Source organism: Hyaena hyaena, unplaced genomic scaffold (genome assembly GCF_003009895.1).
Source record: "Hyaena hyaena isolate Hyena2069 unplaced genomic scaffold, ASM300989v1 scaffold_105, whole genome shotgun sequence".
NCBI lineage: Eukaryota > Metazoa > Chordata > Mammalia > Carnivora > Hyaenidae > Hyaena > Hyaena hyaena.
This window is the reverse complement of record NW_024080737.1, coordinates 2,859,961-2,873,773: the sequence shown is the minus strand read 5'-3', so window position 1 is coordinate 2,873,773 and position 13,813 is coordinate 2,859,961. Positions and strand designations below refer to the sequence as shown.

Below are 13,813 nucleotides of genomic sequence, written 5' to 3'. Positions count from 1 at the left end.
CATTCAGTTTTTTAAGCAACAGATACCAAATGTTATTAACTATAATATGACTGATAAACATTTAAAGTACAGGAAAAAATGTAGTCTGAAGACTTTAATGGAGGTGATGTCTATATGTGTGAATACACATGCACAATTAAACCAAGCATGGAGTATTTTCTTATTTTTCTAATATCAATTCAATTTTATCATTTTTAAATGCTTAAAAGCTAGATTTATTACCTAGAAACAATTTCTAAAACCATCTCTACAAATACATCACTACTTACTCTGGTCCAAGTAAACACAGTGTTGAATAAGACAGACAAAGGTACATATAATTTGGCAATTATAAAACTTTTAATTACAAAATTATAAAGTTCTTTATTTAGATTAGGTATAGACACTATGAGTGCTAAATGCAGGGCTATTCTGCCCCTCATGAGGGGCAGAAAATGCTTCATGAAGGAACTGACATCTAAAGTGAGCCCAAAAAGACTGAATGGAACTGGCAAGAGATGTGGAGAAAAAAAGAGGAAAAAAGAGAAAGGTTTAGAAAACAGCCTTTCAAAAGAAGTAAAAGAAAAAATGATAATTGAGAAACTGGTAATCATAAGTATCAATAATTAAATTTGTGTTAATAAAAAATACCATTTACTGAGATCCTACTCTATAGTACAGCCTTCTTACACACACTGCTTCTAATATTTACAGCTTTTTATTATCATTATCCTCATTTTACAAAAGAATAAATTTAAGACTTAAAGGGATAACTTGCCTTGTCAGGGAAAAAACATTAAATGAGTTGATATGGTTAAAAATTACTCAGTATCTTGTCCAGAGTGCCTTTCTGGTTATCTTTGCCTTTCTGCCTTTATCTATTTTTAAATTTCAGAAAGTATAGATAATAGATAGCAATGCAAATGATTATTTTCCATAGAGATGCAAATAAACTTTGTCCAGTGGCGTTGTGACTGATTTCCATCCTGCACGTGAAGATTCTGAAGATTTTATTTCTTTTAAGTTTATTTATTTTGAGTGAGAGAGAGAGTGAGCATATGTGTCCATGAGAGAGCAAGAGACAGAGAGAGAAGGAGAGAGAATCCCAAGCAGGCTCTGCACTGTCAACAAGTTTCTTTCTCTTTTTTATTTTAATTTTAATTTTTTAATGTTTTTTATTTATTTCTGAGAGAGAGAGAAGGAGAGAGACAGAGGCAGGCAGTGTGAGCAAGGGAGGGTCAGAGAGAGAGGGAGACACAGAATCCGAAGCAGGCTCCAGGCTCTGAGCTAGCTATCAGCACAGAGCCCAACATGGGGCTCGAACCCACAAACCGTGAGATCATGACCCGAGCTGAAGTCGGGTGCTTAACCGATTGAGCCATCCAGGCACCCCTCTCACTGTCAACAAGGCACTATCAGCACAGGGCTCTATGCAGGGCTCAACCCGGGTCTCAAACTCATGAACCACGAGATCATGATCTGAGCTGAAATGAAGAGTCGGATGCTTAACTGACTGAGCGAGCAACACAGGCGCCCCACTCAGCATGTAAAAAAAAGCCAGTTTTTACTCTATTAATTAAATTAAACAATTTTTTGTCCCATATTCCTGGTGGCATAAATATGTGTCCACTCTCTGGATTCTCCTTGGAACTATTGTAACGTCTTTATGGCTCCCTCATTAATTAATGAGTTACAGAATACCTTTGGCATGTGTTTATAAACATCTTTATGTCATTATTTTACCTTTTTAAAAAATTATTCAATACCTCCAAAGCACAGAGAGCCAGAATTTGAAGTTGGCATGGACTCTGTATGGTTCCAAAGAGAAAGTTCCTTCCATGACATACAACTCACTACTTCCCTCCTTTTATTCTTGAATACTTATGCTAACACAATTTTTGCTAATACCTCTTATAAGGGTTTCACCAAATTTTTTATAGTCCATGTGCTTTAACATACCAAAAAGTCCAGCATGAGGTTACTTTCACTCTCTCACTTCTTCACCTGTGATTCCTGAGTCTCCCGTGGAATGAAAAAGGAAAATAAAAATACCTTCTCTCATTCCAAGGCTTTTCATAGCCAAGCAACCACAAAAAGAAAGAATGAACCTACAATTCATGCCATTTAATGCTCTATCAGGCATAATTCAAGTCAAATCCCATTGGGCAAACTCTGGGATAATTAAAATGTACTGATATAATGAATAAGAGAAAGGTGGTGACCTGGGGGAGAACTTCTAAAACCCTTGCCTCCTGCTTTTGCTGATTATTCTTTTTGTTATGTTAGATTCCCTTTCTTGACCTCGTCTTTTTGAAAAAATTACAGATTGTTTCTGTTGAACAAAACTAATACCGAGTGGCAAACCTACACAATAGAAATTGGGTGGTAAATTTTATTGCAGTGAAAAATACCCAACAACATAAAGGGCCACTGTTATGGTATTCAGTCAGTTCACAAGGAAATTGTAAAAAAAAATAATTTATAAAGGAAGAAAAATCTAGTGCACACATTTATATAAAAGTGTACTTGTTTTCTTGATTAAAAAAATTGACAGTACGAGGATTCCTTTGCATGTTACAATGACATGTGTTAAGGGTATACACTTCTTTCGAACCAAACATTTACCCTTCGCCACTGGTGAAAGGCAACAAGATCTCTTTACAAAGTCTCGTCTTTTTCAATAAATTTTGCATGAAAACATGTGATACTGGCACAAAGTTGCCTGCTGTCACATTCGAAGTGTGATAAATGTTTAATGAAAACAACACCACACAGCTTGGTGTCAGACAACAGCTATCATACAGCCCTGCTTTGATCCAAATAGACACTTAAAAGGAGTTCTAAGCACGCTCTGCACCACAGAACTCTATAACCTATATGCAAATAGGGGTAAATTAGCATAAATGACTTCCTGCTGCATAAAGAAATAAGAGGTAAGGAAAAATATGACAGCCTCTAAGAGTATGTTAACTGCTGTCAAAACACAGAGTCCAGCATCCCCAAATCACTTCCAACATCTTCTGCCAAGCACTAGGTAGGAAAAATCTCATCAACAGAAACTTAGTACATCAAACTCTACTACTGAAGACCCTGGAACATTGCCAGGTCAAAGCCATAACCAACCTATATCTATAAAGTGTGATTACTGTGTAGTACTAGATTTCTTATACACACTGCTTGTAATACTTCTAGCTTTTTAAATTTTGTTATCCCCATTTTACAGAAGAATAAATTAAGGCTCAAAGAGAACACCTTGTTCTAGAAGGGAAAAATTTATAAGTGATTTAAAATGAGTAAAAATTATGATTTCTGCAAGTTAATTTAACTTTCCCAGAATCTAAATACCTTAGCATTCTTTTAAGTGTGTGTATGTGTGTGTGTGTGTAATTCAGAATACTACATGTTCAAAGGCAGTAATTTCTATGAACAAAAAGTATATGTTTCTTCTGTTGATATGCTTTCTGCGCTTCTAGTCTATACCAGGAATAGTTTTGATACAAACAATATAACTTCTAAACTACATTACATAGTAAGCTTTTTTATGAAAAATTTTATAAATAGGTAACACACAAGCTCTATTTGAAACCCAATTTCACTGCTATCCCAGTGGCTTCTAATCTATTTTCAGACAGATTTAAAGACAATTGATTTAGTGGGGGCCACTCTTCAGTATACAAAATTCTGTTTCAACATACTCCCTTTCCATTGCCCACCAAAAAGAACTGTTTCAGTTGTTCAGGGATGGCTCTGTATGTCCAGCAGGAAGTACTTACCCCTCTTTAAAAGCACAAAGCTTCAGAAAGTTATACAGAGAAAGAAAAGAAGAAAAGTCTAAACTCAAATGTTGGAGCAAAATATTCCACAAGTTTTGATGGGCACATTTCTGAGAACATCCACTCATCCACTGAAAAGGCAATAAGGAGATAACTGAAAACCTTTCATAGTATCACACCATAAAGGAACCTAATTAGGTTCCTGATGAATCCTAAAGTTACTCAAATTAAGAAAGCATTTTACTAGGCAATAAACCCTGATTAAAAACAGATTTAAATCAAATCCATCCAAATCCTACTCTTAGGGATGGCACTAGGATTCAAAATAAGTAGGAGAATGTCACTGGTGGTAGTGACTATGTATTCACAACAAATTTTTCACAGAAGTCTAGAAAAGCCAACTATACTTTATGGAGTTTGATCGAAATGTTGCTAAAGAACACACAGCGTGAACCCACAGAAGACTCAGATGGGGTGTACAATGTTCACAATCATCAAATCAAGCGGTAATTATGAGATGCCATGACAAGTTTTATACTTTTGATTCTTGACTCTGTTATATTGTGCTTAACAAAATAATGTAAAGTGTCCAATTTTGACTCAATAACTATTATTAACAAAATTTGTTTTCATATTGCAAAGACATGTCTCCATAAAATAAATACAAATATCTAATGACATCATAAATATTTTAAGTTTTAAAACTTTGGGGGGAAAGATAATAAAAACAAGAAAAATGTCAATGTTTAAAGATGAAATATTCTTTAAAACCTAATTTTATAAATGTAAAACATTAAAAATTAACATCATTAAAACTTCTCAAAAAAATATAAGACAAGGCTCAGTTGGTGTCTTTCTTAAATTTGTCTTTCACATAGTGTTATAAGGAAAAACACCTTTTAGTGTCTAGAAACTCCAGATACTCTCCCAGCTTTCATTTGGCCTTCCTTATTCAGAAGATTAATAAAATAAATAGACCCACTTACCACACTGTAAGATATAGTCATTCCAATGTCCTAGGAATTCCAAGAACTATACTTAATTCATTGCTATATTTGTAAAAGATTTTTCAGAATTATCTAATTCGGTATCTTTTTCCTCAAAAGTTTAATAAAAGAGCTCTTCTGTATTATTAGGCTCATTAATTTCTTCTTGAGCATTCCTTTCTCTACTTTTATTTTTCCCAATTTAAAAAATTATAAAATTATAAAATCCTTTACCATTATTGTTCTTACTCTTCTTACTTTGTACTGCGTAAACTTATGCTGTATGTTGTACTGATTTTCATATAAAAACTAAATAAGATAATGCATGTCAACCCTTAGCAAAATTCCTGATACTTAGAAAATACATTTAAAATGTTAGAGACTTAGGGGAGCCTGAGTGGCTCAGTCAGTTAAGCATCCAACTTCGGCTCAGGGTGTGATCTCATGGTTCATGGGTTCAAGCCCCACATTGGGCTGACAGCTCAAAGTCTGGATCCTGCTTCAGATTCTGTGTCTCTGTCTCTTTCTACCCCTCCCTGGCTCCCATTCTGTCTCTGTCTCTCAAAAAGAAATAAATATTAAAACAAAATTTTTTTAATGTTAGACACTTATTATGTGCACTGTAAATAAAGCATTTTGTTCATACCTCGATAGATGTGATTGTATCATTACCCTACTTGGAACTTCATTGGCTTCTCACTGCCTTTAGTATTAACTCCAAACTTGGGGCACCTGGTGACTCAATCTGTTGAGTGTCTGACTTCAGCTCAGGTCATGACCTCACAGTTCATGAGTTCCAGCCCCATATCGGGCTCATTGCTGTCAGCACAGACCCCACTTTGGATCCTCCGTCCACCTTCTCTCTGCTCCTCCCCCACTTGCTTTTTCTCTCTTTCAAAAATAAACAAACAAACAAAAAAAAGAATAACTCCAAACTTAACATAACTTATAAGGTACTCCAATAATCATCTCTCACCATTATTCCTCTTAAATTATAAACCAAGCATCATTAGACTTTAGTTCCTCAAATATGCCATACCCCTTGCTTGCCTCTCTTTCCACAGGAAGTTCATTTTGCACATACATTCTTTCTCATCTCTTCCTTCCTTCAACGTATAAATACCACTTCTTCTGAGAGATCTTCCCTGAAATGCTGACTAGTCTGGATCAACCAGCTTATTGTTGATGGAAATATCTTACAACCACAATGTGTCAAGACTGAGAATGAAAGCCAACATGTGACACTGGCCTGCTGGAAGGGTAAAAGTGGTCCAGATCTGCTTACCTCTAAACTCTTTGTTATATTAGCAACGTATGTGCTCATCGTTTGAGCTAAATGCTGACAAACTGCAACGTGTGGGGGACATCTTACCCATTTTTTGTAAACAAAGTTTTATTGCAATACAGCCATATCATTCATTTAACATTATCTATGGCTGCTTTCATGTTAAAAGGACATGGTTCAGTAGTTGCAAAAGAGACACGTGGCTTAAGGAGCCTAAGTTATTTGCCAACTAGCCCTTGACAAAAAATTTGCTGTCCTTGTTTCAAGCTGCTGTTGGTTAGGTTTTGTTACCATGGCCAAAAGCATGTTTGCTTTTGTTTCTATAACAAGGTTTCTATAACCTCCTAGTGAAACATCCACCTGATTTCACTGTAATTACTCACACACCTTCCCTTCCATCTACGCTTATTTTGCCATCTGCATGAACTCTCCAAGTAGCACTGGCCTCCTATTATGTCCCTGTTACCAACATAATACTTAACAAATATAAGGTATTTAAATATTGTTGACTGAACAAGCAAACAAATGAATGCATGAATGTATATATCAAAAACCAATCAATATTTGTTAACAACATGCACACTAGGTACTCTAAATGATTAAAAAAAAAAAAGTATAAGATACATTCACTGATCTGAATGTCTTTAAAAAAAACAGGTTTAGGAAGTAAACATGTTAAGAGGAAAAAACAGAAAGATAAATTATTTCTAAAGTAAAGCAGGGTGCATCTGTACATATATAAACACTACCGTATTCAATGTGTACACTGACCTGAAAAAAATCCTGATTTTAGATTATACCAAAAGGAAAGAATTTGGTATCCTCAGCACTGACCAGGAGAGAGAATACCCTGATACAACACCACTCTATATTATGGTCCACTAAAATCATGGAAATTACTGAATCAAGCTAATCACAGCTTTTTAACACCAGTTCCTAGAGTTGTTTAACTGACACCTATTGTTGGGTTTGGGGTTTTTTTTTTTTACATTTATTTATTTATTGTGAGAGAGAGCAAGTGTAAGTGGGGGAGGAGCAGAGAGTAAACCTTAAACAGGCTTTGCACTATCAGTGCAGAGCTTGATGCGGGGCTCAAACTCATGAACCCTGAGATCATGACCTGAGCTGAAGTTGGAAGCTTAACTGACTGAGCCACCCAGGCGCCCTGACCCTTCTTGGTTTGACCTTGTTCATTCCTTTGTTGAGATTTAAAAAAAAATAATGATGAATACAACATTATCTTGTAGACCTATCATCAAGGATTCAGTCCCTTAAACATAGTAAACACTGAAATCTAACCTGTAAAGCTAGCTGGCCCAGACCTTCAAGATTGATGTTACCCATATGAGAATCTTTCCTGAAACCACCCAACCTCCCTTTTTTATCCATGCACTCAAATAATGCTTTATGTAATATCCTCAAAATAATGCATCATGTAATATCAATTTTGTACAACTGTATAATTATTCTGGTGGCGCAGAAAGCAAAAATGTAATGGCTAGTAAAAATCATATTCAGTCTTCTCGTAGCCATGTACTATCTAAAGTGTAAACCAAAAGAAAAACAAAAAAGAACAAAAAGCAAAGCAGTTCCTTGACTGACATAATTTATTCATCCTCAGTCCATATCTTCCAGTCTCAGAAACCTACTCTATATCCTCTCTTCACATCTATCATCCTCCTGACTTTCTCTTTTTACCAACAGATTTCTCCCCTATCCGTTCTGATCTTAATTCTACTCTCCTACTCTAGCTAACGCATCCTCCCTATCCTTATGGCCAGAAATCCAATCCTATCTCCTCTCCTATAATATTCAACACCCCTTAAAACTAGAAAAAGACAGAACTCAGAATTTTGCAGGACCACAATAACTGGTCTACGTGCATTCACAGTTGTGAGGTGAGAAGGAAAAAGTCACATAATAATGTTATCTTCTTCCAAAATCCACTACAAATTTATCATTTCAAGGAATCTGGCATATCTAAGTAATATCACTATAAATCTGAAAATAAAAAATTGACAGACAACTGTCAAAATGAGGTCAGTTCCATATTCTTTAATAAACTGAATTCTTCATAGAATCAAGATCTCAAGGAACTACATTCAAGACCTTGATAAGTAAGCTCTTTAACACTGTAAACTGATCCATTAAAGAAAAACATTTTTTGTACTGAAATATCACAATGAATATACATGGGGCGTAGAAAGGCTCATAAAGGGAGATAAATATGAAATGTTCTACTTCATATAATAAAAGACCCAATGGCAGTCTTGAATAAAATAAACAAGAAGTTATAACTCATACTACCAACCAAGATTTTTTTTCATTTTAGCATCTTCTAATAAACAGTTATTTATGAATGGATTCCAACCTCCAAATGGACAAAGCCTGAATAACTGTTTCAATAATATCAATTCTGGAAAAAATAAATTCTTGGCCTCACACACACATACACTCACACTAAAATACACACCTTAACACCGGCCAAGTCCCATTATATACTGAAAGAGGCCTAACCCACAGTAAATCACACGGTTCCTTCCCTCCACATTTATCCTTTTTGCCTAACAGCTTTACAATAAATTAATAGACATTTTTAATTATGAACTAGTCTTTAAATTTTAAATCCATATTCATGCTAAGGAAATTGAATATAACTTTCCTGAAGAATTATGTAAATATTCCTTTATTGACCTACTATGCTTTGATAGTGCCATTTATTTCGGTTTCTAAAGTTTGTTATGTAAGTATTAAACGAAAAAAAGAATACAAAGGAAGAACAGTAAAAACCTGAGATAACCATTTTGATTTTATCCTTTTTTCTTTATCTACTATATTCTCCTCTTTTATCCATCTAAAACCTCAGAGAATGAAAACTGTTTGAATATTGCCATGGAATCACTGAGTCATCACTGCTTAAGATTTGCTTCAACTTACCCACGTTTGATGTTGTGTAATTCCTTGTCCTTGCATTTGTCCTTCTCTTTTTCTCTTTTCTCCTTATCTCTGCCTTTACGTCGTTCTCTGTCCCGAGACCGACTACGGGTTCTTCGGTGACTGGACCTTTCACTGCTTCGACTATGGGAACGTGGACGAGGTCTTGACCTAGACCTATAATAAGTAGAGTTTATTACATTCAGTTAGTGTATATTTTGTATTATAAAATACAAATATTCTTTAAAATTATCTGAAAGAAAAGAATTTAGTTTTAGTTTCAGATTTAGTAACTGTGTGAAGTAAGCATTTGTATAGGCTTCTTTATGAAGAGGTACACTAAATTAAAATGACACAAAGGAGGGGTGGCTGGGTGGTTCAGTTGCTTAAGCAGGTTAAGCATCTGACTCTTGATTTCAGCTCAGGCCACAATTTCACAGTTTGTGGGATCAAGCCCCATGCTGATAGCACTAAGCCTGCTTAGGATTCTCTCTTCTCCCCCCACCCCAAATCATGTAGACATAAGCTCTTGCTCTCTCTCTCTCTCTCAAAAATAAAGAAACTTTAAAATAAGATAAAATTATATAAGGGAAATATATATTGTCAACTTTAAAGGAAATTAAGGTTTAGTCAAAAAGTGTTATAAGTGTAAGTCTTAAAGGTTCAAATCAAGTTCTGATTACTCAAGTATCCCCAGATAATATAACAAATCTAAATGTATCTAAGCTAATTTCCAAAAGTAGGATCTTCCCTATTCCTACAATCTCGGCTTCCATAGCTATTCAACTCTTTTATTTCTTTTTTTTTTTTTTTTTTTTTTTTTTTAATATNACAGCGTGAGCAGGGGAGGGTCAGAGAGAGAGGGAGTCACAGACTGAAACAGGCTCCAGGCTCTGAGCTGGCAGTCAGCACAGAGCCCGACGCGGGGCTCGAACCCACGAACCGCGAGATCATGACCTAAGCGAAAGTCGGATGCTTAACCGACTAAGCCACCCAGGCGCCCCACAACTCTTTTATTTCTAATTGTTACAACAAAACTATTCCTCTCTTCTACCCTCATCTAGCCATTCTTTGTATTGAATGTCAGTATTAGATAGGATATTCTATGTGTTTTTTTAAAAAAGTAAAGATTTCAGATCCTGTCTTACTGACAGGATCTATACTGACAAGAAAGCCTCTCCCAGACTAGTTCTCCTATTGAGCACTATAAAAAACATCTGAAGGCACTGGATACTGACCAAAGGAAGGCAGATTCTGTAAGGAGCCAACACTTGGGAAAAGAACAGAGAAACAAGAAAGTTTCCCTTTTTATATTAGCTTCTTTTCCGAGGCAAGGCTAAGTCTGTGCCATGTAGGGCAGCTAAAACTCCAAAAGAAAACTTCAGGATTTCTGCCAGAAAAAACCAGTAGATGCAGGGCAACCACCACAAAAGGAAAATGAAAGGGGAATCCTGAAAGATTCAGAGGAGAAAGCCACAAATTCTAGATGTATATTCTACTCAAATCTTGGGCTAACCCCTACATTATGCATATGAGGGGAAAACTCCAAATAGCTAAGGGTAAAAGAACTAAAAATTTCAAATGTACGCAGAGAGACAGGAACTTTCCAATTTTTATTCAACTAAATTTCCTGCTAAAACAAACAAGCAAACAAAAAAATCATTATTTTTTAGGAATATAACAGAATCCAGACTTTTCAAAATATGACCATTTACCATACCCAGGATAAAAGTACTAGATAATATAACAAAGCATGAAAAATGTGATCTAATCTCAAGAGAAAAGATAGTCAGTGGAGATTAACCCTGAGATGAGTCAAATGTTAGAATTAGCACAAGGATTCTAAAAAAGTATAATTATTTGAGGAAAATTAACAATAGAACTCCCCTATGACCCAGAAGTAGCACTGCTAGGAATCTACCCAAGGGATATAGGAGTGCCGATGCATAGGGGCACATGTACCCCAATGTTCATAGCTGCACTCTCAACAATAGCTAAAACATGGAAAGAGCCTAAGTGTCCATCAGCGGACGAATGGATCAAGAAGATGTGGTTTATCTATACCATGGAATACTACATGGCAGTGAGAAACAATGAAATCTGGCCATGTGTAGCAATGTGGATGGAACTTGAGGGTGTTATGCTGAGCAAAATAAGTCAGGCAGAGAAGGACAGATACCATATGTTTGCACATATAGGTGGATTATGAGGAACTTAACGGAGGACTGTGGGGGAGGAGAAGGGGAAAAATAGTTGGGGAGAGGGAGGGAGGCAAACCATGAGAGACTCTTGAATGCTGAGAACAAACTGAGGGCTGGGGGGTTGGAGGAGAGGGGAAGGAGGGAGATGGGCATGGAGGAGGGCACTTGTGGGGATGAGCACTGGATGTTATATGGAAACCACATTGACAATAAACTACTTAAGAAAAAAAAGTATAATTATGCTTGCAATAAATACAGAAATCTCAGCAGGAAAACTAGAAAATGAAAAAAAACTAATTCTATAACTAAAAAATATAATATCTGAAATTTAAATTATGCTTAGTGAGATTAAAATCTACTAATTACTAACAACAGAGTTAAGTAACAACAGAGGAAAGAACCTGTATACCTGGAAATAAATAAATCAAAATTACCCAAACTGAAGAACTAAGAGGAAAAGAAAGACTGTCAATAAGAAAAATAGATCTTCCAGGATCTCCATAACAATATCCAAATGTCTAACATGGTAAAACACAGAAGTAGAGAAAATAATAGAGAACAATTTTTTTTTGTGGTGGCTATTATTTCCCCAAATTTAGTGAAAAACAAATTATCGGATCCTAGAAGTTTAGTGAACCCCAAGATAAATATGGAGATCATGAGTACTGATGAAACTGATGAAAACCAAAAGTAAAGAGAAATCCTGAAAGTATTCAGAAAATATTATATACAGGGAAGAGTGCAATGATACTCATTACTGCTGGCTTCTCACCAGATACAGTGGAGAACAGAAGACAGTAGAATAAAGTTCTTAGTTAACATGGTGAAAGAAAACAACATTCAAACCAGAATTTCACATTTAGCAAAAATATCCTTCAAAAACTGAAAGTAAAACATAGACATTTTTAAGGTGATGGGAAGAATAAACCATAATCATCAACAGTAGATCTGTAGTACAGTAAATTCTAAAATAAATTCTTCGGGATTAAGAGAGTGATGACAGATGAAAACTTGGGATATTTAGGAAGGAATGAAAACCACTGGAAATGATGAATATATGGGGAGATATAAAAAAGTATTTCCTTTAATTAATTTAAAATACATATATGTACTTAAAGTAAAAAATACAATGTTTCACTGTAGAGTTTATAATGAAAGTAGATAGTTTTTTTATAATTTTTTAAATGTTTTATTTACTTTTTTGAGACAGAGAGACAGGCAGACAGCGTGAGCAGGAGAGGGTCAGAGAGAGAGGGAGACACAGAATCAGAAGCAGGTTCCAGGCTCTGAGCTAGCTGTTGGCACAGAGCCCGACGAGGGGCTCGAACCCACAAACCGTGAGATCATGACTTGAGCCAAAGTCGGACGCTTAACGTACTGAGCCACCCAGATGCCCCGATGGTTTTTTTTTTTTTTTTAATAGAGATGATATGTATTCTATCTACTTTCATGGAGACCTAAGGTTTCCACATTTCACATGAATGGTGAAAAAAACAACTCTAAGTACACAGAAATGGTAAGAGCATCTATATAATCTTTAGAACAATCACTTAAAGAAAAAAAAAGAAGAAATGTAAATATGTATAGCTAAAAAACCAAACATGAGCTAAACAAGAATTCTTTTTTTCAAACACTTGTTTACTTATTTTGAGAGTGGAGAAGGAGCAGAGAGAGCCAGAGAGGAAAAATCTCTAGCAGGCTCCAAACTCAGCATGGAGCTGACATGAGCCTCAATCTCAAGACCCTGAGACTACAACCAGGAGATCACAACCTGAGTGCCGATGTCGAGTCCAACACCGAACCATCTGAGCCCCGAGGTGTCCCTAAACAAGGATTTTAAAAATATTCACTAATCTAAAAGGATGCTGGAAAAGAAGTACAAAGAAACAAAAATCAGAGGAACAAACATAAATATATATAATTATAAAATACATAAAATGATACATATAAAATACATAAAATACATATATATCAGATAATAGACTTAAATCCAAATACATCAATAAATACCTTAAATGTTAATAAATACCTTAAATAAAAAGAAATTGTCCAAATGAATCAAAAAGCATCACAGAACTACATACTCTCTCTCTCTCTCTCTCTATCTCTGCAGGATTGTGTGTGATCATCTCCCATGCTCAGATGCTCAGTCTCAGGGCACAGTGTTTGGCAGAAATCAATGATTTTTCATAACGTTGGAAGGTACCCACAACTGGCACTAGTGTATTTTTTGTCACTTCAAAGTACCTTTGGACAGTCCTTTGCTTTTCTATACAAGAGTGAGCTGAGAGAGGCTTTGCTTCATTCTAGGTCAGTCTGCCTGCAGATACAGACCCTTTTCCTCTGCTGCTTTATTGCCAGTTACATTAAATACGGTGTATGACAAGAGTTTATTATTACTGTACTAAAGTACAGCGAGCATATAAAATGGACCCTGTGCAGAAAGGGTGAAAAGAAAAAAAAAAGGTTGAAGGAAGAGATGATTACAGTGGAAGTGAGGAAGGAACACATCAAGTGAGGAAGAAACACATATAAAAGAGGTATGTGAGTGGCCGAAATTACAAGATTTTATACAAAGTGTACATCTGCATCTCCTCTGCAGAGGAGGAGGAGGAAAGGCAGAGAAATCATTCACTTCAAATGAGATTAAGATGA

General features: G+C 35.6%; 1 protein-coding gene across 1 annotated transcript in view; it reads right to left on the bottom strand.

Annotated features, from left to right (window-relative positions):
• Positions 1 to 13,813, bottom strand: part of LOC120234250 (serine/Arginine-related protein 53) — a 243,946-nt gene that overhangs the window by 127,519 nt on the left and 102,614 nt on the right. The window contains exon 4 of the mRNA XM_039236027.1: positions 8,961 to 9,134. Coding sequence (XP_039091958.1) covers positions 8,961 to 9,134 — 174 coding nt within the window. The remainder of the gene's footprint in view (positions 1 to 8,960; positions 9,135 to 13,813) is intronic.